Consider the following 26821-nt stretch of genomic DNA (forward strand, 5'->3'; position numbering starts at 1 on the left):
GAAAATATGCCTAGCCTTTTCTTATAACTCAAACCTTCCATTCTCACCAACATCCTGGTAAATTTTTTCTGAATGCTGTCCAGCTTAACAATATCCTTCCTGTTACAGGGACAGCAGAACTGGACACAGTACATCAGAAGATGCCTCACCAATGTCCTGTACAACCTCAAATATAACTTCTCAACTCCTGTATACAATGGTCTGAGCAATTAAGGCAAGCATGCTAAACACCTTCTTAACCAGCCTGTCTACCCATGAAGCAAATTTCAAAGAATTATGCACCTGAACCCCTCTGTTCTACAATACTACCCAAAGCTCTGCTTTTAATTGTATAAATCCCATTCTTGTTGGTTTTACCAACAAAACCTCACATTTATCACAATTAAACTCCATCTGCCAGTCCTCAGCCCATTGGCCCAATTGATCAAGATCTCTTTGTAATCTTAGATAACTTTCTTCATTGACCACTATACCACCAAATTTGTTGTCAATGCAAACATACTAGCCATGCTCTCTATATACTCATTTAAACCATTTATATAAAAGTGAACCCAACACCGATCACTGTGGAACACCACTGGACACAGACCTCCAGTGCAAAAACACTCCTCCACCATCACTTTGGCTCCTGCCAATTGGATACAAAATTAGCTGAATGGCAGGAGCCAAAGTGATAGTGGAGGAGTGTTTTTGCACTGGAGGTCTGTGTCCAGTGGTGTTCCACAATGCATCCACATTCATTACTCTGCCTCCTGGATGGCATTATTAGTTGTAATGATAAGTACCTAGTATTAGAATCCACTGCTGAATGCAGCTTGAAGCATGGGTGCCCCTGCTTTGTCTTCTTTAATCGGACCAAGTTGGGGTTGTGGTCTGTGATTATCACAACTTTTCATCCGTAAAGATATTGATGGAACTTCCTGACTCCAAATACGACTGTCAATTCTTCTTTCTCTACCTGGACTTATTTATGCATTGCATTAGCCAAAGTCCTGGATGCGTACACTATTGGACACTCCTCTCCATTGGGCCCCCTGTGAACTAATACTACCCTGATGCCATCCTGGGAGGCATCACATGTCAATAATAGATTTTTCTTGGGATCATACTGTGTTAACACCTTAGAGGAAGATGTTTCTTCACTTCACTGAAAGTTATGGCTTGTCTATATGACTATGTCCAAGGCTGACCCTTTTCTAGGAGTTCTTGCAAAGGTGCCAGGATGGAGGACCGATTATGTATGAACTTTCTATAATAAATTACCAGCCCAAGAAATGACCTAAGCTTTGGTACACATGTGGGAACCAGAGCACCTTTGATTGCTCTCACTTGACTTCCGATGGGTGTAACCCAGTCTTGCTCAAGTAGGTCACTTGGGGAGGCTTGAAACACACATTGTTCCCTTCTTAGACATGCACTTGCCTTGCCAAAATGCTTCGGACCATATCCAAATTCTCTAAATGTTCCTTATTAAGATTTCCCAATTATTAGGATGTCACCTAGGTAAATGGCAACCTGAGGTAGACCTTGTAAAATGTTCTCCATCATCTGCTGAATAATTGAAGAGGCCAACAGTGCCCCAAATGCCAATCTCGCATATTGATATAAACCCTTATGGGTATGAATTGTGGCATTCTTCTGGAAATCCTTGTCTAACCGCAATTGCAAGTAAGCATGCCCCGTGCCCAGCTTCATGAAGGACAATTGCCCTGGGGCATTTCTTCAGACTTCTAGTTGCAAAACTCCAGAAGCAAATTGTTTTCATGTGCCAGCACTACAAACTTTGAGTTCCTGTTGACTGCAGATGGGGAAGGAGACTGCACTGCTTGTAGTGCTACCAACTTGTTCCTTCTTGCCCATATGGAAAAATCAATCTGGTGCTATATCCTCAACTTTGTCAGATAGACTCTCTGCAGAATGCGTAATAACACTGAAACTTCTGTTCATTGATTTGAATGAAGGGACAGAGCTGGATACCAATCATTGACACAACTGGAAGCAATCTTACTGACAGTTAGATTATAGCTGGATATAAACCTTTGACAGCCTTACAAGCAATTCACACAAAGACAAACAGATAAACTTCATATATGAGTGACTAATGGCAACTACAGGAGATCAGAAAATTCATGAGTCATCATGATAAATTGAACTATATAGCCAATGTTACAAATCTAACAAAGTAACACCACTTCTGAGTGAAGCACGTTGCCTCGATTACACCATGTCTAACCAGGATGCATGAGTCCTTCTATCTACTATTCTGAGTATTTATTTATTTTACACTGTTATTAGATTAGATTAGATTTTACATTAGATTAGATTACATTACAGTGTGGAAACAGGCCCTTCAGCCCAACAAGTCCACACCGACCCGCCGAAGCGCAACCCACCCATACCCCTACATTTACCCCTTACCTAACACTACGGGCAATTTAGCATGGCCAATTCAGCTGACCTGCACATCTTTGGACTGTGGGAGGAAACCAGAGCACCCGGAGGAAACACACGCAGACACAGGGAGAATGCGCAAACTCCACGCCTGAGGTGGGAATTGAACCCGGGTCTCAGGCGCTGTGAGGCAGCAGTGCTAACCACTGTGCCCCCGTGCCGCCCAAACTGTGTCTTAACATAAGCTTCTCTAGCGAAACACACATACAATTAAATAATCATATCTACAAGAGGTCCTGTCAGAACTGTTTACACAAAGTCATGTTTTGAAAAACAGACATATAAAATGTGTCTTTTTCTGTTTTTAAGACTTTACCAATACCAAATAGGCTATATGAATCAGACTACTGGTTGATTGAAAATTCCTGGATTCAAGACTTTCTCCTCTTGTTCATATTTAGGCTGAGGATGCATATCTTCAAGAGCCTTGCATCATTTCTGCACCAGTGGCTCAGTGGTTATCAATGCTGCCTCACAGATCCAGGGAGTTGGGTTCGATTCCAGCCAACTGTCTGTGTGGAGTTTGCACTTTCACCCTGTGTCTGTGTGGGTTTCCTCCGGGTGCTCCGGTTTCCTCCCACAGTCCAAAGATGTGCAGGTTGGGTGAATTGGCTATGCTAAATTGCCCATAGTGTTCAGGGATATGTAGGTCAGGTTTAGAGTTTTATGCGCCAAAAGCAGGAAAGTGGGACTAGTTCAGTTATGTTTCCTGGCCAGAGTGGACGAGTTGGACCAAAGGTCTGTTTCAGTGCTGTATAACACTATGACTCGAAGCATCATATACTGTGATAATGTGACACATGCAGTCACATGGATTGTCTCGTAGAAACAAAGATATATGGCGAGAGAGAGAGTCAACAGTCAAGTAAACACCCAGAAAGCTTTCAAAATCCAACTTCAACGTAAGGAGCATAAAGCTGAAGAACTCCAGAATGGATATCTGTTAGTAATGGAAACTAGGAAAATCCATAACATGGTATCCGGCCTACATTGCAGCACAGTGGTCTGAGTGAATTCTGGTTTTGGATTTTGTTATGGTCTAGGCCAGACCATTCACAACATTCTTGAGCAGGCAACCCAGACCATAACTTTCCAATTTGTTTCAGTAAGTGCACAGTGAGAATTCTCCAGAGTAAGCCAGCTAGGTTGACTACTAGGTTTTAAACCAGACAAATACCTATTCACAAAATTACACAATGAAGCACAAAGAACAGAATAAAGACCCGTGACAGAACTCAGCCTATCCAAACTAGATTGAATTATTCTGTTCCGAATATACACAACAGTTCCAATAAGCAAACCCCCTTAAAACCCCTTAAAGCAAACCCTTAAAAATAAAATGTAACAGATATTTATGGGTTGAAGTTAGAAGGGCAGAAAGAGACAGAATGAGTTTCCACACAGCTCACTATTGAACTCCTAACTAGTTCTGGACTGAAATGCTCAGCTACAGAGCTGACCACTCCCCTTTTATTATACAGGTCACTTCTGAAACATGATCACTTTGGCCTAAAGTCTCATCTGTTTACATATAGACAAAAAGGCCTCTCAATACCCTTTAATCTCCATACCAAACTAGTCTAATTGACACCGGGAGCATTTATGACCCCTCTGAAAGAAACCAAGGACATAGTATCCTTGAGAAAAGTAGTTAGGTGGTAGTGTGGGAGTAAAAAAGGCAAGCCAATTAAGACTGACATATGGAAGAACCTCTTCATCTACATAGAAGTGAATCTGAGTGTTAAGCCATTAGAATAGAATAGAATAGAATAGCTTTTATTGTCACGTATACTCAATGAGATAGTGAAAAATTTATAAGTTGCCAATTACAATTTCGACTTAGATACAAAAGTGCTTAGGCACAGCATTGTTAGTTACAAGGTTTAGACAATACATAAAATAAAATGTCCAGCCTTGCAGAAATAAAAGTTCAAGACACCAAAACACGCTGATACCTAGTGTCTAGTCTGCACTGGGCCCTGGCTCCAAACTGTGCCAGTTACACACCACGCTGTGAGATCATGCCACACCACACTGGGAGGCTGGGGGTTACTATGCGACACTGGGAAGCTGGAGGTCACCATGTGACACTGGGAGGCTGGGGGTCACCATGTGACTTTGGGAAGCTGGAGGTCACCAGGTGACACTGGGAGGATGGGGGTCACTATGTGACACTGGGAGGATGGGGGTCACTATGTGACACTGGGAGGCTGGGGGGTCACCATGTGACACTGGGAAGCTGGAGGTCACCATGTGACACTGGGAGGCTGGGGGTCACCATGTGACAATAGGAAGCTGGAGGTCACCATGTGACATTGGGAGGCTGGGGGTCACCATGTGACACCGGGAAGCTGGAGTTCACCATGTGACACTGGGAGGCTGGGGGTCACCATGTGACACTGAGAAGCTGGAGGTCACCCTGTGACACCGGGAGGCTGGGGGTCACCATGTGACACCGGGAAGCTGGGGGTCACCATGTGACACTGGGAGACTGGGGGTTGCCATGTGACATTGGGAAGCTGGGGGTCGCCATGTGACACCGGGAAGCTGGGGGTCATCATGTGACACTGGGAAGCTGGGGGTCACCATGTGAAATCAGGAGACTGGGGGTCGCCATGTGACACTGGGAAGCTGGGGGTCACCATGTGACACTGGAAGTTGAGTGTTGCCACACCACACTGGGAAGTCCCAACGGATGGAGACTACTGTGCCAGGCTAGGAGGTTGCCATGCCATGTCAGAGGCTGCTATGCCAGGTTCAGTGGTCACCATGCCAAAATGGGAAGGTCGCCACACCACAACAGGCTGCTGCTGTTCCAGAGGAAGCCAGGAATCATCGCTCACTGGAGTTGTTGCATGCTGGAGGCCAAGAATCATCGCTGAAGGTTGGGTATCGAAGAGAAAAAGAAAAGGAGAATTTGACGAAAAGCACTGAGCTGAAGAAAAAGATAAGAAAAAGAGGGAAAGTAGAAGAACAGGTGGAGTAGATGAACTCTAACTGGAATGTCCTACTCCACTGCCATTTTATAACAAGGGAATTCAAGGGAGAGAGATTGTTAGAGTTTGAGGTACTGAAGACATCAGGGGATATGGGGATAAAGCGGGAATGTAGCATTGAGGTAGACGATCAACTATGATTTTGAACGGTGGAACAGGCTTGTAGAATGAACAGACTGCTCCGACTCCTGCTCCTATGTTTGTACGATTCAGAAACTCTTGATCTCCTCCAAACCTTTCCTGCAGCCTCCAGTTATGATTAGCCGCAGCTAATGTTTGCAAAAAGAAAAATGGGAAAATCATGTCCTCTCTGAATCGAACATTGATTTCACATTCTGTTTTACAACTGTTTGTGAAAGAAACAAAACAATGCTGAAAACAAGACTGCCTTTCAAATGAACTGCCACAAAAAACAATGTTAACCAAAGAGAAATTAACGATCACTAAAAGCAAAACTAACTGTGCCATTGTGGATAAATGCAAAACAATTGAAGATTATATGTAAAGTTTTCTGTTATTAATTTAATAAATCTTGCATTGACATTACTGACATCAAACTTACTATTTCACTTGTTATTCCTGTACAGGAATACTCAAGTAGTCACCATATCTGCAAATTTGAGTATACTGATCACACAAATTAAAGTTAATCTAAAAGCAATAGTTAGGAAAAAGGATGGAATAAAGAAATGGAGCAAGTGTCCCTGATTAAGAGGATGACGCAATTGTTTCACTGAAACTCAAGAGTAGAATTTCCCAGAGAAGCCGAGGCACTGCATTACCAGCCTCATGCTGACCCCAACAAGTCTCCTTGGCAATTCGGGTAAATATAAGTACTGCCCACTGCCCCGTGATATTTTAAAAGCCTAATATGACTAAGTCAGAAAACCTTACTTCACTGAGTTGTGTCTGAACTTTCAGGCCCCCCACTGCAGGAAATCAGACATCCCATTCTCTCCATTTGCAGGAACTGGGGCCTAGAATAGTAGACAGCTCGTGATTTCACCCAACTGGATGGGTACAGGAGCCAGTGCAGCCTGTGTCATAGTAGGAATCCTCTATCCCATTGAATGCTTTATTGGTTGACTGCAGATCGACGCCAGCTCCTTCTACATGCGGAAATGTAAAGAAAAGTGAACAGACAGGAAAATTAGCTCCCTTTTTACTGACTTTTGAATTGAGAAAATCTGTCAAAAAAACTTCTGTAATGATAGCAATGCAATCTTTCTGTCTCAATTTCCTCAGAGGCATTGCTACTTTTATTTTCAGATAATATTTTCAGACACCTTTTTAAAGCAGAAATTCTTTGATATCTTTTAAGTAATTGATTTCTGTACCAACATTTCAAGAGTTTCACAGCCCCGGGTACATTTACTTTCATGCTTGCTTGCTCCTTCAAAGCTTGATTTGACGGCAATTTTACTGTCTCCTTGTTGAGCAAATCCTCTTAACACTGGCCCAAACATTCTCATTGATCTTTTCCACAGCTTCTTCATATTTATTCAGTATTATCTGGAGCTAAGAGAAGAGTTAAAAGGACTGCCCAGGATCTCACCGGGCAGAATTTAGCCCATCAATTTATAAAAGAACATAGATCAATGTAACATGGAATGTATCTGAAATTAAAAGAGCAGATGCTAATTAGTTAATGGATAATCTCCAGCGACAGTTCATTAAGGTTGTACAATGAATAGATCAGCTACACAGACAAAAAGGTTACTGCTTGAATTTTATCACCTTGCTGAGATAACTGATTTCAAGCAAGGCTAGAATGAAAAGTACTACAATTGGATTCAGTATTTATCAATTAGAGAAGGAATGTTTGCACATATATCAACATCCTAAATAGTGTCCAGTGTCGAAAATGTTGGTGAGCGCAGGATCACTTGAGAGTTTAGAAGCATCAATTGGACAGCTTGGTATTATTCATTGTCACAACTCAAATGATTTGGTGACACCCAGCAACTTTCAATAAATCAAATACAATATGTCATAATAACATAGAACAAAGTCTTGCCCAGAGCAGAGAAAACGTGTTAGTCCCTGAGCAGATATGAGTGATTTAAAAAATATAATTTGTCTGGCTTATGATTTATGCTTTGCCTCCAACATGTACTTTGTGTGTCTCAGCAATGCTTGTGTTATAGTTTGTAATAAAAGAACTGGCTGTGGGTAATGGTACTGAAAGATCCAAGTGACATTTATCAGAGTTCACTGAGATATTACATTCATAGGCACATCCATGCCTGGACAAATATTAGGCTATTCCACTACAAAGGGTAGCATGTTACCATCAATGAATAATGTTTCAAGTGGTCCGAGTTAAAGTGGAGTCTGAGACCCTAATACTCTCGGTCAAGTGCTAGTATACAGTGATGAATGTGTCTCTTAAAGGCATACTTATTTACTGTGTCTCTTAAGGTTATTCTGACATATTGACTGAGACACAACATAACAGTTCACAGCATAAGGAGCTTCTAAAATTTGTAACTGGTGATCAATGCTTCAACAAAATCAAGACCCTTAAGAAAGGAGATCAATTAAAAAATTAAGAGGAAAAGTAGTCTGTTCATGATATAAGACTTGAATCTGTAGTTTATAGAACAAAATGGTTTAATATGTAAAAGCCAAAAGTGCTGGAGAAAGTCATGTCTCACAAACTTGATTGAGTTTTTTGAAGAAGTAACAAAGAGGATTGATGAGGGCAGAGTGGTAGACGTGATCTATATGGACTTCAGTAAGGCATTCAACAAGGTTCCCTATGGGAGATTGGTTAGTAAGGTTAGATCTTATGGAATACAGGGAGAACAAGGCATTTGGATACAGGACTGGCTCGAACATAGAAGACAGAGGGTGGTGATGGGGAATTGTTTTCAGATTGGAGGCCTGTGACCAGTGGAGTGCCACAGGATCGATGCTGGGTCCACTACTTTTCATCATTAATATAAAAAGATATGGATGTGAGCATAAGAGGTACAGTTAGTAAGTTTGTAGATGACACCAAAATTGGAGGTGTAGTGGACAGCGAAGAGGGTTACCTCAGATTACAACTGGATCTTGATCAGATGGGCCAATGGGCTGAGAGGTGGCAGACGGAATTTAATTTAGATAAATGTGAGGTGCTGCACTTTGGAAAGCAAATTCCAGCAGTACTTATACACTTAATGGTAAGGTCCAAGGGAGTGTTGCTGAACAAATAGACTTTGGAGTGCAGGTTCATAGCTCCTTGAAAGTGGAGTTGCAGGTAGATAGGATAGTGAAGAATTCCATTTTTTTATTGGTCAGAGTATTGAGTATGGGAGTTGGGAGGTCATGTTGCAGATGTACAGGACATTGGTTAGGCCATGTTTGGAATATTGAGTGCAATTTATTGGAAAAATGTTGTGAAACTTGAAAGGGCTCAGAAAAGAATTACAAGGATGTTGCCAAGGTTGGAGAATTTGAGCTATAGGGAGAGGTTGAACAGGCTGGGGCTATTTTCTCTGGAGCATCCAAGGCTGAGGGGTGACCTTACAGAAGTTTATAAAATTATGAGGGGCATGGATATGATAAATAGACAAAGCCTCTTCCCTGGGGTCATGGAGTCCAGAACTAGAGGGCATAGGTTTAGGGGGAGAGGGGAGAGATATAAAAGAGACCTAAGGAGCAACTTTTTGATGCAAAGGGTGGTACATGTATGGCATGAGCTGCCAGAGGAACTGGTGGAGGCTGGTACAATTGCAACATTTAAAAGGCATCTGGATGGGTATATGAATAGGAAGGATTTGGACTGGGTGCTGGCAGGTGGGACTAGATTGGGTTGGGGCATCTGGTCGACATGGATGGGTTGGACCAAAGGGTCTGTTTCCATGCTTTACATCTCTATGACAGATCTCCAGCATCCACAGAATCTTTCTTTATTTATGATTTAATTTGTATCGAATTGATCTGTACAGGTTTATTTATTCTCCATTTTTATCTTATTATCAAGACAGTAAAAATGAACTGGATATTCCCATGAATGCATCATCAATAAATAATACTCAGCCTTTTTCAGGAACACATTGCTTTTCTCAAAGGCACAGTTTTCTAGTAATTGTTTGAATCCAATGTCTTTCTGAAAATAAAACAGTTTTATGTTGTCACTTATTTTTTACAATGACCTTTCAGATATTTCCAACAATTACTGTGAGTACTCCTTCAGCAAAGGTTAATATAAAATTACAAAAGACTATCTTTTTCCTATCAGACGCACAACTATCAAACTTGATATCAACCAGCAGGAGTGGGAGGTCTACACCAAGAACTACATGGTTCAAGAAAGCTCACCATTAATGTTACAAGAGTAACTGGTAATAAGCAATAAATGTTGACCTTTGTCATCAGCACTCATATCTTCAGCATGCTGATAAGCAGCAATGATTGCCTATAGAATATTGTGCTTTCCCCGTCCTCCCTGCTGAAAGTCCACACTGTCAAATGTCATTTAGCCAATGTATATCTCTGTAAAGTTATTTTCAACTGCAGCTTCTCCTCTCTAGTAGTTCATGTAAATGGAGAACTTTCCAATTGCACTGAAATACCACTTCCAAACCCTGTCCGGTGTTCCTTAACAATTCTCTGAGAGTGGTGGTGCAACGGGAACATCACTACAAGTTAATGCTTTTGGCATGTAGTTGAGGTCTGACTGTTATGGTAAAATTCAAATTCAATCGCAGAAAAATCTGTAATTAAAGCCATTGTGATGGTGACAATAAAAACCGAAAGAACTGTAGATTCTGTAAATCAGAAACAAAATCAGAAGTTGCTGGAAAAGCTCAGGAGGTTTGGTAGCATCTGTAAAGAGATATCAGAGTTAACGTTCAGGGTCTAGTGACCCTTCTTCAGAACTTAAGTTCCAGTTCTGAGGAAGGGTCACCAGACCTGAAATGTTAACTCTGCTTTCTTTTCACAAATGCTGCCAGACCTGTTGAGTTTTTCCAGCAACTTCCGTTTTTTGTTTTTGATGTTGATGATTATTGATTGTCATGAATATAATCTGGTTCACTAACATCTTTAGGGGAGAAATCTGCCATCCTTACTCAGTTTGCCTCATGTAACTCCAGATCTACAGCAAAATGATTAACTGCTCTGAAATGGTCTAGCAAGCCACTTACTTTGAGAGCAATTTGGGATGGTCAATGTGTCAACATTCCATGAGCAAAAAAATCCAGTAGGCTACAATGAAAGATATAAAGTACAAAGATATTGCAACATTAGTATATTTTCTTGGGCTGATTGGAGAGATGTTTGGCAGAATTTGGACCACTACATTATCCTTGAGAGGATGCTAATGTAGCTTTAGTAGAGTAACGGAATTAACATCAGACTTTAATGATGATGAATGATGATTTCAGAGTCACGTGATTAAAGAGATAGGATCAGAATCTCTGAACAAATGCAGAGGGAATGTGTGTATAGTTTGAGCTGTAATTAACAAGTACTCACAAAGAGTTCCATACAGTTACTAGATTGGATTACATTACAGTGTGGAAACAGGCCCTTCAGCCCAACGAGTCCACACCGAACCGCCAAAGCGCAACCCACCCATACCCCTACATTTATCCCTTACCTAACACTGCAGGCAAATTAGCAAGGCCAATTCACCTGACCTGCATATCTTTGGACTGTGGGAGGAAACCCACGCAGACACAGGGAGAACGTGCAAACTCCACACAGACAGTCACCTGAGGCGGGAATTGAACCCGGGTCTCAGGCGCTGTGAGGCAGCAGTGCTAACCACTGTGCCACCGTGCCGCCCACTGTACCTTGTAGAATAAGGTAGAATTAGACCCGAAAGACACAAGAAAACAATATTCAGGCCTGGCTTAGAATGAGAATTTTGCTCCTGACCATTCAAAATGCTTTGAAATTTTATATATTCCTACAAAGTATACTCGCTATCAAAATGCATCACCTCTCACTTCTCTGCATTGAACCCCATCTGCTACCTTGCTGGCCACTCCCCAACCTGTCTGTGTAATTTTGGAGATCTGTACTCTGACACAGTTTAAAATTTTTAAATGTTTCATGTCACCTGTAAACTTTTAAACTGTTCCCTGCACACCAAGATCTCAATCATCAATATATTTCAGGAAAAACAAGCTTTCCAATACTGACCCCTGGAGAACTCCACTACAAACCTTCCTCCATTGACCATTACACTCTGCTTCCTACTACTCAGCCAATTTTGTTATTGTCCATGTCCCTTTGATTCCATGGTCTACAATTGTCCTCACAAGTGTGTGTGTATCTAACTCTCCTTCTGGGAATAGTCAAACACTTTCTGGAACACAGGAACATCATTCCTGTGGCCTGACGGGTGTTCAATTTAACGGGAATAAAAGAAACAAACAAATGAAGCATTTGAGCTCCAAAATAGTTGGATCAAGCTGAAACCATCACATCATGATGATTAAATTCATAATTTTTGATGCCCTCCTCAGTATGGTTTCTGTCTACACTCCCGAGTAAAGTGGGTTACAGAAAAAAGATGTAGTTTTGATGCTCTGAGGACAGTTGCAGCATCTGAAAAACAGATGCTAACAAGCTCAGAGCTTGTTAGAACAAAATAGCTGCACAATTTCCTGTTACATAGTTTTCTCCCCTATGGGAGGCATAAATTGTGTATCAGATTCTCTCTCTCCATTTTCTTTTACAGGTTTCCACATAATCTATGGATTTCTCTCACCTTCGCATTTGGAATTGCTCAACCCTTTTTTCCTGCTGCTCATTAATGCACAACATTGGCCCAAACATCATCATTGCATTCAGTCACAAAATCAGCAAAAAAGATTTCAACTTTATCATTACACAGAAAGTACACGACAACATATTATAATTGAAGATAAGAAAATATCCAACTTTGACCATAAGGAACTGGATGTTTGATACGAGAAATTTGGCAGACACAAAACGAGAAACTAGGGCATGAATATTAAAATTTCAAACAGTATCTTACCACACATGTTCCATGGTTACATAAAGATTTTCATCTCAGGAGCAGCCTTGCTGAGGGGTAGTGTCGTGTGAGGAAAAGTGTCAAGGTTTTGTGTTGGTAGACTTGGGTGAGAGGGGATATGGTGAGACTCAGGTAAAGTTTCTTTTTCTTTTTTAAAAAAGAGCAGAGGGGATGGAGACTAGAGCAGTTGCATGCTCCTCTTACAAAATGCGGAAGGTAAGGGTCACCACAAGTGTCCCTGCTGACTTGCGAGAAGTGCACCCAACTTCAGTACCTCACAGACTGCATTAAGGAACTGGAGCTGGATGAACGTCAGATCATTCGGGAGGCTGAGGGGTTGATAGAGAGAAGTTACAGGAAAGTAGTCACATTTAGGTTACAAACTGAAGGTAGCTGGGTGAGCATCAGGAGAGGGAAAGGGTATAGGCAGTCAATATAGGGATCCCCAGAGGCTGTTCCCCTCAATAACAAGTACACCACTTTGGAAACAGAGGACAACCTACCAGGGACAGCGGTCTGGTTTCTGGCACTGAGCCTGGCTCTGTGGCTCAGAAGGGAAAAGGGGAGAAGAGGTGAGCAATAGTGATCATTGTGGATGAGAACAGGATTCCCGGATGGTATGCTGCCTCCTGGGTGTCAGGGCCAGGGATGTCTCGGATCGAGTCTATGGCATTCTTAAAAGGGAAGGTATGCAGCCAGAAGTCATGGTACACATCAGTACTAATGATTCATAGATAGGAAAAGGGATGAGGTCATGAAAAGCAAATTTAGGGAGTTAGAAAGGAAACTAAAAAGAACCTCAAGGAGTAATCTCTGGATTGCTTCCTGTGCCACATGAGGGCAAGAATAGGAAGCTATGGCAGACAAATGTGTGGCTGAAGATTTGGTGCAGGGGCAGGGTTTCAGATTTATGGATCATCGGGTTCTCTCCTGGAGAAGGTATGACCTGTTCAAAAGGGGTGGATTACAGTAACCAGAGCATCAGATCAGATGATGCAACAGTTGGTGTAAAAGTAGATGCAGTGAGCAGAGAGACTGTGAGGATGGGTAGACTAAAACAGCAAGTGGATGGGAGTCCAGACAGAAAGTCAGAAGGAAGCAATGCAGAGACCAGAGCAAAAATTCAAAAATAAATAAGTAAAACTGAGCAACAGAATCATATGCAAAAGATAGGGAGATTGCTAGATTCTAAAGGGACAATGAGTATAAGGACACTTTATCTGAATGCCTGCAGTATTTGAAACAAAGTTGATGAACTTGTTGTGCAAATCAGTACAATAGGGTATGATTTCATTGCCATTACAGAAACGTAGTTGCAGGTGGTGATGACTGGGAATTAAATATTCAAGGTATCAGGTGATGAGGAAGGATCGGCAAGAAGGTAAGGGAGGTCGGTAACGTTCTTAATTGAGGATGAGATTAGGGCGATAGGGAGAGACTAGGATCTAAGGAGCAAAATGTTAAATCAATTAAGGTAGAGATCAGGAATAGTAAGAGGAAGAAGTCACTGGTGGGAGTAGTCTATAGGCCACCCGATAATGCTACGTATATCCATATTTAATGAGGCATTTGCTGGAGATCTGATACAGTTTACAGCCCAAATCCAAAACATGCATGGTTTTTATCAGTCATCTCAACTGCTTGATTGCCTCTTCATTTTCTTTAAGTATTGACTGAAAGTTCATAAAATGACATTGTTGTACTAGGCAGGACACTCGTCATTAACTTAATAAATAATTATCCAAAATAAAGTTAATGGGGCCATGAGGAAACTTTATTTTTATTCAGTTTAAAATATTTATTGCCAATTGTGATTATGCATTTGAAAGCTGGTTAAACTTCAACATCAGGAAATAATCTGGTCTCCATTGTAGTTAAATTCAGCATGAAACCCATAGTTTAATTCATTAAGTTGACTAAAATAAACTTTTACTAAAATAAAGGGAGAAGAAAAGTCCTGGATTTCTTCAGATGTTGAATCAGCAAAATGTATTCGTCTCACCCAACAAACGATAAAGGTGTTTCCCTTAATACAAATCAGGTGCAAAGATGCAGACAAAACATACAACATTAACATGTTCACCTGACTTACAGGATGTGTTGCTATTGGTATTTTGATGCATGCAGATCTCAGCAATTAAGTCTTCAGCAGACAAGTCAGGTATGTGTGGAATTTGTTCACCCGAAGAGTGGAATTCTCTGCCACAGAAAGCAGTCGAGACCAAGACATTGAATGTTTTCAAGTTAGATATTTTTCTTAGACCTAAAGGGATCAAAAGGTATGGAGCAAAGGCAGGAACAGGGCACTGAGTTGGCTAATCAGCCATGTTCACACTGGAGGGTCATATGGCCGACTTTTGCTCCTATCTTCAGTTTCTCAGTTTCTGTGACACAGCATTTTGGACAGTTTTGGAATAATCAGAGTCAGCAAAAAATTGTTAAACATCACTCAAATACTATGTTCATATATTACAAGGTGCGTTAGTAACTTTAAACTGGTAAAGTTGTGCTTCTCAAACCTTTTCCCAATGGGACAATATTTTGAGGCTTGAAAATTGTCATCACCTGGTGTGATGGGGGAGGGGGAGAGCTAATCAGAAGAAATGGCTGGAGCCTGTGAGAACAGGAGACTATCTGTCAGAGCAGATAAACTCAAACTCAAACCCTGTGGCTCTTGCCACATCATGACAGGACCTCCGGTTGCAGAAGCCACACCAGGGGGGCGACTGTATACCAGACAGGAACCAGAACCAGCTATTCTTGCTGTTGATATTCAGCCAACTTCTTCTACTCCCCTTCCAACTATTGGTAAATTAAGCAGAGTCTGGAATCACTCCTCCCCTCTATATCATTGGAATCATTTTAATATGGTACTCAGGAGTGAAAACACAGAAGATACAATATTTGGATAAGTAAACATCTTTTATTATTGCTTTGTAATATTTTATCATTGTTTTATACATCAGGTAAATACTTCTATTTACTGCACTTTCTCATCCACACTCATGATAGTCTAATGTCATTCTATACTCAAATTGAAAAAGTATTGGTCCAAAGCATTTTGGACTGGTGAGGTTGAACGAGAGAGTACTCTCAATCAACTGTGTACTGATTCCTAGCAGCTTACAGCAAAAAGATAGCAAAACTGCATAACAGAAGATTTAATATTGTGTCTTTCAATGGACTAGGTGACAATTAGATTTGGTAGTCCATAAAGGATGAAATTAAAAGCAGTTTGCTGATTGTGAAATTCTTCTGGATGGTTGCTTGTCTGTAAGGTAAAGTGCCTGGATAAGGAATCATCTTCCACTGCAAGGGAGAGAAAAAAAAACAGAATTCTTTAAGTATGCAACCAAGTACATTATCACAACATATTTGAAATAGATTCACATTTACTCGCGTTTCCATTTATGTACCATATACATATGCAATTAATGTGCCTGTATCAAGTTTTTGGAAATACACTAAAATATTATTGTTAATCATGGGATACTGAATAATGCATTAATGGTGTAACGATAAGACTCCAGATACTGGCAGACACCACTCCTTCAGCTTCAACAGGATCCAGCCAAATCTGCTGACATCCTGGGAGATGAGGCATAATGGACATCTGTAGGGCACATGAGCTCACCATGAAGAGATCCATTCTGGAGACAAATATTAGGGATTTTTTTTTAAAAGCAACACCTTTACACAGAAAGTTGTGTTGATATTAGCTTCCAATTTCTCAGGGATGCAGATAATTTCACCTCATATTTCTTCATTAGATGCGCTTCCACAGTGCCAATGGTGGCTTAGGGAGGGGCTATCCTGAACTCCACAAATACTTGTCCATGTTTAGGTCAAACTTTGAGTTGAGATTCAATGAGTTACAGTGACACCTTTTACATGTTTTTAATCACAGCTTTCCTCTTCAGAGAAACACATTGATGCTTGAGTGGTCAGTTTCTGGTCTGTGTGGACAACAGGCAGGTACTTGAGATGCAGTAGGACTCAGCCAGTGCCTACATACCCTGTGTAAATAAGGCATCCTATCAATGTCCCTGTCAATTCAATGTTGAAGGCACAGTTAGAGCACAACCTATTTGGTTCAAGTGGTGTTGTTTTCTCAATGGCCTGGTTACATTGAGCCATGACCTCCATGCTTTCTTCACCATCCCCTCCCCAGGAACATGTGGCAAGTTGAATCACCAGATACCTGCTCTGACTTTCTTTCTGTAACTGTCAGCAATTATTTTAATCCATGCATGGCAAATAGGAGAATACATATCAATGAGGTGAGATTAAGTACTGGTAGCATGCAAATAAATGCAAATAGACCTCTCACCACTTACTAATGAGATTCACATCTAGCCATTCAAACTTGGTTGGAGAATGTGTTTTTTTTTATCTCAGGTGATCACTTTTATCTACTTACCCCACTGCCTTCAGGGATCTATGGAAGGGGACTCAAAAGATCTCTCGCTGTTCATCAGTATTTCTCAGAATCCTACCATTTTTTGTGTATTCCCTTGGTTTGTCTGTTCTCCTGCATTCTCACGTGTCTTCGACTTAAGTCCATTGATATCTTACTGCAGTCAACACTTTTCTTCCTTTCTGTTAATCACTGAGCCAGTTTTCCCACGTTTCTGAATCATACTCCCAATATTTAAGCTGAAATTCATTGCTATACACTATGAACAATAACAGATGACTACTGAGCCCGACGAAATCCCACTGGAAGCACCCCATCACAACATCCATTGACCACTAGGTTTGTTTTCTATCACTGCATCAATTTGGATTGAATTGACTACTTTCCCACAGATACACGAACGTTTAAGTTTCTGAGCAGTCTGCCATATGGGACCTTGGTAAAAGGCATATTAAAATTCATGTATTATATTTCCTAATCAACCTGTTCAGATATGCTATACCATACCTTTGGAGCAGATAGGACTGGAACACAGGCTTGTCTTCAGTAAAACCTAGATCTGGGAGTCCTACTGTTTTTCTTTGAAGAAATCAACATATTTGTTCTGAACTGTCATTATTGCCTCTTTGAAAGCTTCCAACGGCTCTGAAACTGATTAATCTTCAAGCAGCGATATCAGTTTATATTTGCAAAATCACATTTCATCTGACTAAAATTTGCCTTTTCCCAGTTTAAAACTTACACTTTTGATCCATCTTTATCCTCTGCCACAACTACACTAGACCTAAATGTGTTGTGATTATTGCTTCTAAAATATTCTCTCACTGAGATCCCTTTTATCTGACAAGCTTCATTTACATTCAGAACTATCCCTTCTCTTGCTGGACTCACTATATACGGGTTTAAAAAGTTATCTCAATGTATTTTAAGGCATCCTCTATACCTTTCAAACTGATTTGCACCTTTTTAATATTACCTACAGTTGCTGCCGTACAGGTTCTGTGCCTCTGAACAACTTTCCTCTCTGCTTTGAGATCTAATGTATAGTTCCAGCAGTGTGATTGTCCTTCTTGTTGTTGCTCAGGTCAATCCTAATACCTCATTTGAGACCTTTCTAGCATGTCCTATGAGCTATTCAACTAATATTGCAATCCCTTCTGCTTTTTTTTAATCCTCCTCTGTATTCATATGTTGAGCTGCCACTCTGCCTTTTCCAGTGATAGCTGTGATATCCCACATCCAAGTCTCTATGATTTGATTCATTATAGTCACAGGTACCTAAGTATGTGAAAAGCTTTGTTTGTGAGCAGTACAGGCAGATCATAATCAGCAAGGACATACAGATCATAGGATGCTTATGCAGAGTCAGGCATACAGATTCCACCAGTGTTTAGATTAGAGTGATGCTGGAAAAGCACAACAGGTCAGGCAGCATTCGAGGAGCAGGAAAATTGATGTTTCGGGCAAAAGCCCTTCATCAGGAATGAGTTGTGATGAAAGGCTTTTGCCCGAAGCATTGATTTTCCTGCTCCTCAGATGCTGCCTGACCTGCTGTGCTTTTCCAGCATCACTCTAATCTAGACTCTAATCTCCAGCATTTGCAGTCCTCACTTTTGCCTATACAGATTCCACCACACAGGAGGTGCATGAAGCAAGATTAATATTAGCAACAGCAACATTATTTGAAGTTAGAGAATCCATTCAACAGTCTAATAACAGCAAGGAAGAAGCTGTTCATGAACCTATTGGTACATGTGTTCACGCTTCTGCATCTTCTGCCAAACAGAAAAGGCCTGTAGGAGAGCATTATTGGTGTGGTAGGGGCCTTTGATGATGTTGGCAGCCTTTCTGCAGCAATGGGAAGTATAAATGGAGTCCATGGATGGAAGTTGGCCTCCGTGATGGTCTCAGTTGTGCACACCACCCTCTGTGTTTTCTTACAGTCCTGGGCAGAGTGGTTGCCATACCAGGCCGTTATACACCCAAATAGAATGCTTTCTATGTTACAGCTGTAAAAGTTGGTGAGGGTCTTTATGCACAAGCTGAATTTCCTAAACTGGCTGAGCAAGAAGAGGGGTTGTTGTGCCTTCTTGTCCACTGAATCTACATGGGAAGTCCAGGACTTGCTTTTGGTTTTCGTCACTCCGAGGAACTTGATGCTTTCAACCCTCTCAACCTCCATTCCATTGATGTAGATGGGTAACATGTTCTTCTCCTTTCTTCCTGAAGTCAATGATCAATTCTTTTGTTTTGCTGACATTGAGAGAGATTGTTATCATTGCATCACGACACTAAGTCTCCTAGATTAGATTACTTACAGTGTGGAAACAGGCCCTTCGGCCCAACAAGTCCACACCGACCCTCCAAAGAGCAACCCACCCAGACCCATTCCCCTACGGGCAACTTAGCATGGCCAATTCACCTAACCTGCACATTTTTGGACTGTGGGAGGAAACCGGAGCACCCGGAGGAAACCCACGCAGACACGGGGAGAATGTGCAAACTCCACATGGAAAGTTGCCCAAGGCAGGAATTGAACCCAGGTCTCTGGTGCTGTGAGGCAGCAGTGCTAATCACTGCACCACCGTGCCGACCAAATCTTCTATCTGTATTCTGATTCACTGTTGTCTGATATCCGTTCTACCACAATGGTATCATCAGCAAAGTTGTGGATGACATTCATTCAGAATTTGGCTACACACTTGTGGATGTACAGGGAGTATAGTATGGGGCTGAGAAAGCATCCTTGGGGGGCTCCACTGTCAAGTGTTATTGTGGAGGAGGTACAGTTGGTTACCTTCACTGATTGCGGTCTGTGGGTCAGGAAGCTGAAGATCCAGTTGCAGAGGGCAGAGCCGAGACCTAGGTCTCAGAGTTTTGAGATCAGCCTGGAGGGAATAATGGTGCTGAAGGCGGAGCTGTAGTTGATGAATAGGAATCTAATGTAGGTGTTCTTGTCCAGATGTTTGAGGGAAGAGTGCAGGGTTAGGAAAATGGCATCTGCTGTGAACCTGTTACATTGGGAGGCAAATTTCAGGGGAGCGAGGCAGGCTGGGAATTATGTGCCATGACCATCCTCTCGAAGCACTTCATGGTTATGGAAGTGCTTTCAGCTCAGTTTGCTTGTTAGACTCCTTCCTTTGACAAATATGCTAATAATCATTGAACAACTTCCTTTTATCTACTTTGTAGCCTTTCTGTTCTTGTCCTCCCATGTTCACTCTCAAACTTTCTGACTTTTAAAATTTTTTTCACCCCCTTTCTCAATCTACAGACAGGTTTCCAAGTTAGTTTAAACTGTTCCACCAACACTAGCAAACCTTCCCATCACAAGTCCTGGCTCTGTGAAAATTCCATCTATAGAAATTGTACTGGTCCCACCTCCTTCTACACCAGTCCAGGTGCCCCAGAAATCGAAAGTTTTCCCTCCCACATTATCTCTTCAGCCGCATGTCCAGTTGCATGAACCTTTGATTTCTGTACTCACCAGTTTTGCAAAGTAGGATGACAATGGTTTACATACCTAAAGCGGTTTACATACCTAAAGCATCTGGATTCTTATCAGGCGATTCATCACCATTTGTGGAATCATTTTGTGCTCCTGATTTGATTATTTCAAGAATTGCTTGGCCAGTTGTCTTGCCAACTTCTAACAAATCTAAAAACAAACATGACCATGAATTGTTAAAGTAATCACTCTTAGTATATTCACAAGTTAGCAATATTAACTCATCCAAATATAAATTCAGTAATTAACATAGTTTATTGAGAGCTTATAATTTATAACTTTTAGGCAGTGAAACATTTAAAGTAGTTAATATACTCAGAATAATGCTTGACATTGGAAAATGAGATTCTTGGCATTAACATTTAATCTAAATACAAACCAAGTTAAAGATGAGTGAGTGGTTTTATTCATATAATTCCAGGAATACTTTGTGCATATTTATGCACATTGTCTCAAAGTCATCCATGGAGGGAAAATAATGCAGTTCCTATTCCTAAATGTTTTACAAATATTGCTGTTGTTACTAAAATTGATAGAGACTTCTATTCTTGAGAAATATACATAATTATCACAGCTAACTTCATTCCACTGGTTCCTCAGCGCACATGTGAAGTTGCTTGTGATTTTTTAAAAAATCCATGGATCCTCGAAGCAATGCACTAGATTAGTCAGACAAACAGTTTTGAGGAAAGGTGAACACTTGCAGAAAAACTCGGAGGGCCTGTTTTTAATCTTAAATACACACCAGGTGAATTCAATGTCTCCATAATCACTGGAAACCCACCGAGGACCAGTGAACTTGATAGCTGCCTCAAGTAGCATATGCAACTGTACAAAGCAAGTGGGTTGCTTATTTATAAAGTAAATAATAAAAATTGGTTTCCAGTGTAATTTTAGCTGGTTGACTGAGTAAAATCCAGTGGAAATGGCTTCATTAAACTGAGTGGCATGGCTAAAAGCAGCATTTGATGGGACATTCACTGCAGGAAATCATTTAGGTTCATGTGCCATCGTGATTGGAAGATTGTCAAAATAGTTCTGATGGTTGAATTTGCCTTCTTAGCATTCTTTGATTCCCTTGCCAAGGATACCAAGTGAGAAATGCTACAAATGGCTTACATGAAGATGAAGTGCTGTAATGAAATACTAATATAGTATGCTTTTGTCAGAAACAGAATTTCTGGAAAAGCTCAGCAGGTCTGGAAGCATCTGAATTAAATTTATTGTCATGTGTACCGAGGCACAGTGAAAAGCTTTGTCTTGCAAGCAATATAGGCAGATCACAGAGTTAAGTAGCATAGATAGTAAATAATAGGCAAATGGTGGCAAAAACAAAAACACAGGTACAGGTGATTGTTAAGAGTTTATGAGTCCATTCAGTATTCTAACAACAGTAGGGTAGAAACTGTTTTGAAACCAGCTGGTGCATGTTCAGGCTTCTGTACCTTCTCACTGATGGTAGAGGTTGTAGAAAATCATTGCCAGGATCTTTGAGAATACTGACGGCCCTTCCTTGACAGCGGGCCTGGTAGATGGATTCTATAGATGGGACGTTGGCCTTTGTGATTGTCTGGGTCGAGTTCACCATTCTCTGTAACCGTCTCTGATCTTGAATGGTACAATTGACATACCAGGTAGTGATACATCCAGACAGAATGCTCTCACTGGCGCACCTATAAACATTGCCAAGGGTATTCGCCGTCATGCCAAATTTCCTTAGCTGCCTGACGAAGAAGAGATGTTGTTGGGCCTTTGTAACCAGTGCGTCCACATGAAGAGTCCAAGAAAGCTTGTTGTGGATGATCACTCCCAGGAGCTTGACATTCTCCACTTGTTCCACCTCTGTGCTGTTAATGTGTAGGGGGGCATGAGTAACATCCCACCGAAAGTCAATAATAGGTTCCATGGTTTTGCCAGCATTGAGAGCTAGGTTGTTCTCAGTGAAGACAAATCAGAGTTAGTGTTTTGGATTGAGCGAACCTTCCTCAGAACTGATCTATGAGGATTGGGAAGCCTTTAAAGACCAGCAGAGGGTAATGTTTTAAAAGAATTGTGGCCAGGAAGATGAAACGAGAGCAGCCTAGCAAGTAATATCAATAATTTGGAGGTTTCGGTGTTGGACTGGGGTCGACAAAGTTAAAAATCACACAATACCAGGACATAGGTTTATTTGGAGGCACTAACTTTCGAAGCGCTGCACCTTCATCAGGTGGTATAAAAGAAGAAGATTGCAAGCGTTCTATTTTAGATATTTAAAAGTTGAGACAGGCAAGAAAGCACATTGGATAGCTAGAAACTGAGACCAGAGTAGTAACAGGAAAAAAATAAATGGCAGAGGAACTGATTAAGTACTTTGCATCAGCAGCATATCCGAACTTCAAGAAAGTCGGGGCAATGGTGACTCCAAGTCATTGATTATACTTACAACAGAGCTTCGTAAGGGGATCAAGGGGTATGGGGAGAAGGCTGGAGAATGATATGTGTCTCAACCCCAATCATGATTGATTGGCTGAGCAGACTCAGTGGGTTGAATGGCCTAATTCTCTACCTATATCTTATGGTCTTATGATGGGAGGAACTATCTCCGAGATGCAATGTGCTAATCGTCAAAACAAAGCTTTATTGTTGGGCAACTGAAGTTGTAGTGGGCCAATATTTGGATCCTTGTTATACTAGATTGCTGGCATGATGTACTTTATGAAAATATTTTAGGATTGCAACCTCCCAACTTGTTTGTACCATCTAAATTCTGAGGCCCTCCAAGTGGTCCAGGAAGCTAATCTGAATGCTGCAGCTCCTTTTCAGAGTCCGATTCACCATCCTTGTATAAGGATGCCTTATAATCTAGGATGTCTTCTAAAGCCAGGACTTGTCCCCTGTACTGCCTGAGATTGCCTGCTGCAACTTGCACATTCACAATTAGCAAGAGTATTACTGGTATTACTATGGAATACTCCCTGATCAGTCCAGCCATCCAAAATCTCACTTAAGCAAATCAATGTCTGTTCTCTTTAATGTCGAATCAAATATTCCTCACCAGTGTCATCAGTCATTTATTAGTGATGCCTCTGTGAACTGAGGATGTATCCTGTCCATGGGTTAGAGTTCATACAGTTACAGGATCCACTGTGGACCATTTGAACATTAAAGGAGCGAAGTCTCTTGTAATTCAAGAGTGCTTCTGCCTGGCTATAGGAACCCTGATGACCACATGTGGCAATCAAAGATTTCTTGGACTTGGGGCAATCCAGCCACATCTCCGGAGCCTATGGATCTATTTGATTGATTGCCCTCAACCATTGTAAACTTGATGTTGTTGTTGAGGCCTAGGAATTCTGCATGTGTCTCTACTGAAGCACAGATCAAGTCTGAGGCCAAGATATTCAGAGCCACTAGCCTTGAGAGCCACCAGTCTCAATGCAAGTAATTGGAATTGACCTGTACCATCATCTACCATCAAGTTGCACAGAGTTATCACAGTCTGTCTGGACTGCAGTTATTGTAGACACTGACACCCGAAGAAATGCAAGGCTTAATAATCTAAATCAGATGATATGGGGCTGGGGTGGTCTCATTTCACTCACTGCTTCCCATCCATGATGCTATTTCTTGGTATGATGACTTTAGAAGCCCAAATAGATGTCATGATATGCTACTGTACACCCCTGTCCCACCAGAGGCCATCTGTTTTGACACTATTAAATCCTGGCCTCTGATGAAAACCAAAAGCCATGGATAAAAAAATTATTCTTTGTTCATTTTTATCAAAATTGATACATTTTATAGATTAAAAAAAAAGATATTTTCTTTTCTCAAGCTATGAAATTTAGAAAGAAATATTTCAAAGTTGGATATGGATTGTATTCACTCCCACAAATTATTGAGATAAAAGTCTCTTTATATAAGTCTTTTATGGCTAGTAAAGACAGGAGGCAATGTGGTTGCATCTTGAATGAATAGGGTGCCGTTCTCAAGTGATTTTTTAAAAATAGTCTGCTGCTTTAACTTGGCTGTGTGAAGGGGACAGGGACAGGAGAAATTGTAAATTTATTGAGATTAACATATAATTCAGTCCAGTCAGATCAGAGGTCAAAATTATAAATCATTGAAAAGCAGATTTAAAGCAGGTATTACGACCTTGCGTCAAAACATGGATAGTATATACATAAACATTTGGGACAGTTTGGAGCCGGAGCCTACTGCCAATAGATCAAGTGGCTTTTCCTTACTCCCAGCTGTTGTTGAATGCCTATACAGAACAGCAATGATCAATGCTAAACAAATGCACATACTCCTCCTGGCTTGCAGCTCCGATGCTGCAATTTGAAAGTAGCTACAACCATAATTTTGTTTTCAAAGTGCACAAATTGAACGCCTGACCATATGATGGACGCAAATGACATGGAAAAGCTTCATTGCTAAACCTGTAAGAGTTATTCAAAAGTACAAGAATTATAAGGTAGACATGCTAAGATTTTCACAATGTCAGAGAATTAAAGAAGATTTTATGAAGCAAATCTTTCTCGAATGTGGAGGCTGTGCCATTTTTTGTTACATGGAATTACCTTTACTTAAAAAAAAAGGAATATTAAACGGTGTGCAAAACAATTGTAAGACTTACTTTTTGCAAGTTCATTAAATGTTTTGGCATTGTTTTGAAGTGTACTATGCCACTGATTCATCATAAGGGAGCGAACTCCAGTCAGGCTTAGAAGTATTGCTGCATCCATTTGTTTCTCTGTTGACAGCTGCATTGCACTTCAGAAGATTAAAGAAAACTGAAATTAGTGAATACTTGGATAACACAGTGAAGCAAAAAAAGTCTTTTTAGACCAAGGAGAGTGCAGAACGTGGAGTGAACTGTTCACAATAATTTCTCTTAACTGTCCATACAAATGTTAGATGTCGCTTTGGTGGCAATCTTTGGGCTAAGTCATTACTGAGAATTAAAATAGTTTGTATTGGACCTCCAGTTGTGCCTCTATATCCATCATGCTATCATTGACAAGTGAAACCATTCTCCCATAGCGCCAGTCAATAATTGACAAGTTAGTCCATGATTAAATTTTACTGAAGATTTTTGTGGTGCTTCTTAACTCAACAGCTTCTGGCCATTCCTGACAAGCTATGGCAGGATCTGTCTATGGTAACCTTGCCATTGGAGGTACATCTGGCATAATTAAAGGATCCAAGCTGAAAACCTATGTCAAGATATTGGTGAGTAAGGGATATATGTAGAAGCGAGTTGTGGAGACTCAATGTTCTGTATATTCGAAACTACAACAATGGGATCTACCTGACAATATGGAAAATCAACCTGATATGTCCTATACTCAAAGTGGGACAAATCGACCGAGTTAATTACTGCTGAAGAAAAAGCATGAGATTGGGATAAGGCAATGATGCTCGTTTGAAGAGCCGGTGCATGTGTGATGGGATGAATGGTCTTCTTCTGCATTGCAAGAATCCTATGATTCTTCTCCAGTGCTCTACTCCTGATCATCAGTAAAGTAATGGAAGGGTCATCACAACTCCTCTCAAGCATTTGCTTAGCAATAACCTGCTTGTTGATGTTCAGTTTGGGTTCCTCCAGGAACACTCAACTCTTGACCTCAGTACAGTCTGAGTCTACACATGGAGAAAAGAGCTGAATTCTTGGGGTGAGGTGACAGTGACTTCTTTGACGATATTTGACTGAGTTTCAAGACGATATTTGACCGAGTGTGACCTCAAGGATCCTGAACAAAACTGGAGTTTGTTAGAACTGGGGTGGCAGGGTTGGGGGTGGGGTGCACGGCAGCTAGTACTTTGCTGCTGGTTGGAATTATAGCCAGAACAAAGGAACATGGTTATGGTTATTGGAAGTTATCTCCAGAAAATCTTTCAGGAATTCGTCAGACTTGTAACCTGGGCCAACCATCTTTGCCTGCTGCATAAATAATCTTTTCACTATCACAAGGTCAGAACTGGGGATATTTACTGATGATTGCATAACGTTCAGCACCATTTGCAATTGCTCAGATATGAAGCAGCTCCTCTCCAAACGCAACAAGTCTTGCAACATCTCCAGGTTTGGGCTAACAAATTAAGTGACATTTTTGCCACAAAGTGCCAGACAATAATCATCTCCAACAAGACCAAACCTAACCATCACCCCTGAATGTTCAAAAGCATTAGCATTGCTGAACTCCCCACTATCAATATCCTGGCATTACCATTAACCAGACACTGAAATGGACTAGCCATGTAAGTACTGTGATGATAAGTACAGAACCTGGGAATCCTGCAGTGAATTACTCATCTCCTGATGGACCAAAGTTTATCTAAATCTGCATGGCGCGTTTCAGGAGTGCAATAGAATATTTCCCATTTGCCTGAATGAGTTCAGCTCCAAAAACACTAAAGAAACTCGGCAACAACCAGGATAAATCAGCCTGTTTTAGTTCCTCCACCAATAATGCCACCATCAG

General features: G+C 41.0%; 1 protein-coding gene across 1 annotated transcript in view; it reads right to left on the bottom strand.

Annotated features, from left to right (window-relative positions):
* Window positions 1-15364: 15364 nt before the first annotated feature.
* The window catches only part of cfap46 (cilia and flagella associated protein 46), a 219984-nt gene continuing 208527 nt past the window's right edge, over window positions 15365-26821 (bottom strand). Inside the window, exons 57-59 of the mRNA XM_072557677.1 lie at window positions 24973-25109; window positions 20385-20501; window positions 15365-15735 (exon numbers count right to left, since the gene is read on the bottom strand). Coding sequence (XP_072413778.1) covers window positions 15611-15735; window positions 20385-20501; window positions 24973-25109 — 379 coding nt within the window. The 3' untranslated portion in view covers window positions 15365-15610. The remainder of the gene's footprint in view (window positions 15736-20384; window positions 20502-24972; window positions 25110-26821) is intronic.

The sequence above is a fragment of the Chiloscyllium punctatum genome, chromosome 38 (assembly GCF_047496795.1).
Source record: "Chiloscyllium punctatum isolate Juve2018m chromosome 38, sChiPun1.3, whole genome shotgun sequence".
NCBI classification, from domain to species: domain Eukaryota; kingdom Metazoa; phylum Chordata; class Chondrichthyes; order Orectolobiformes; family Hemiscylliidae; genus Chiloscyllium; species Chiloscyllium punctatum.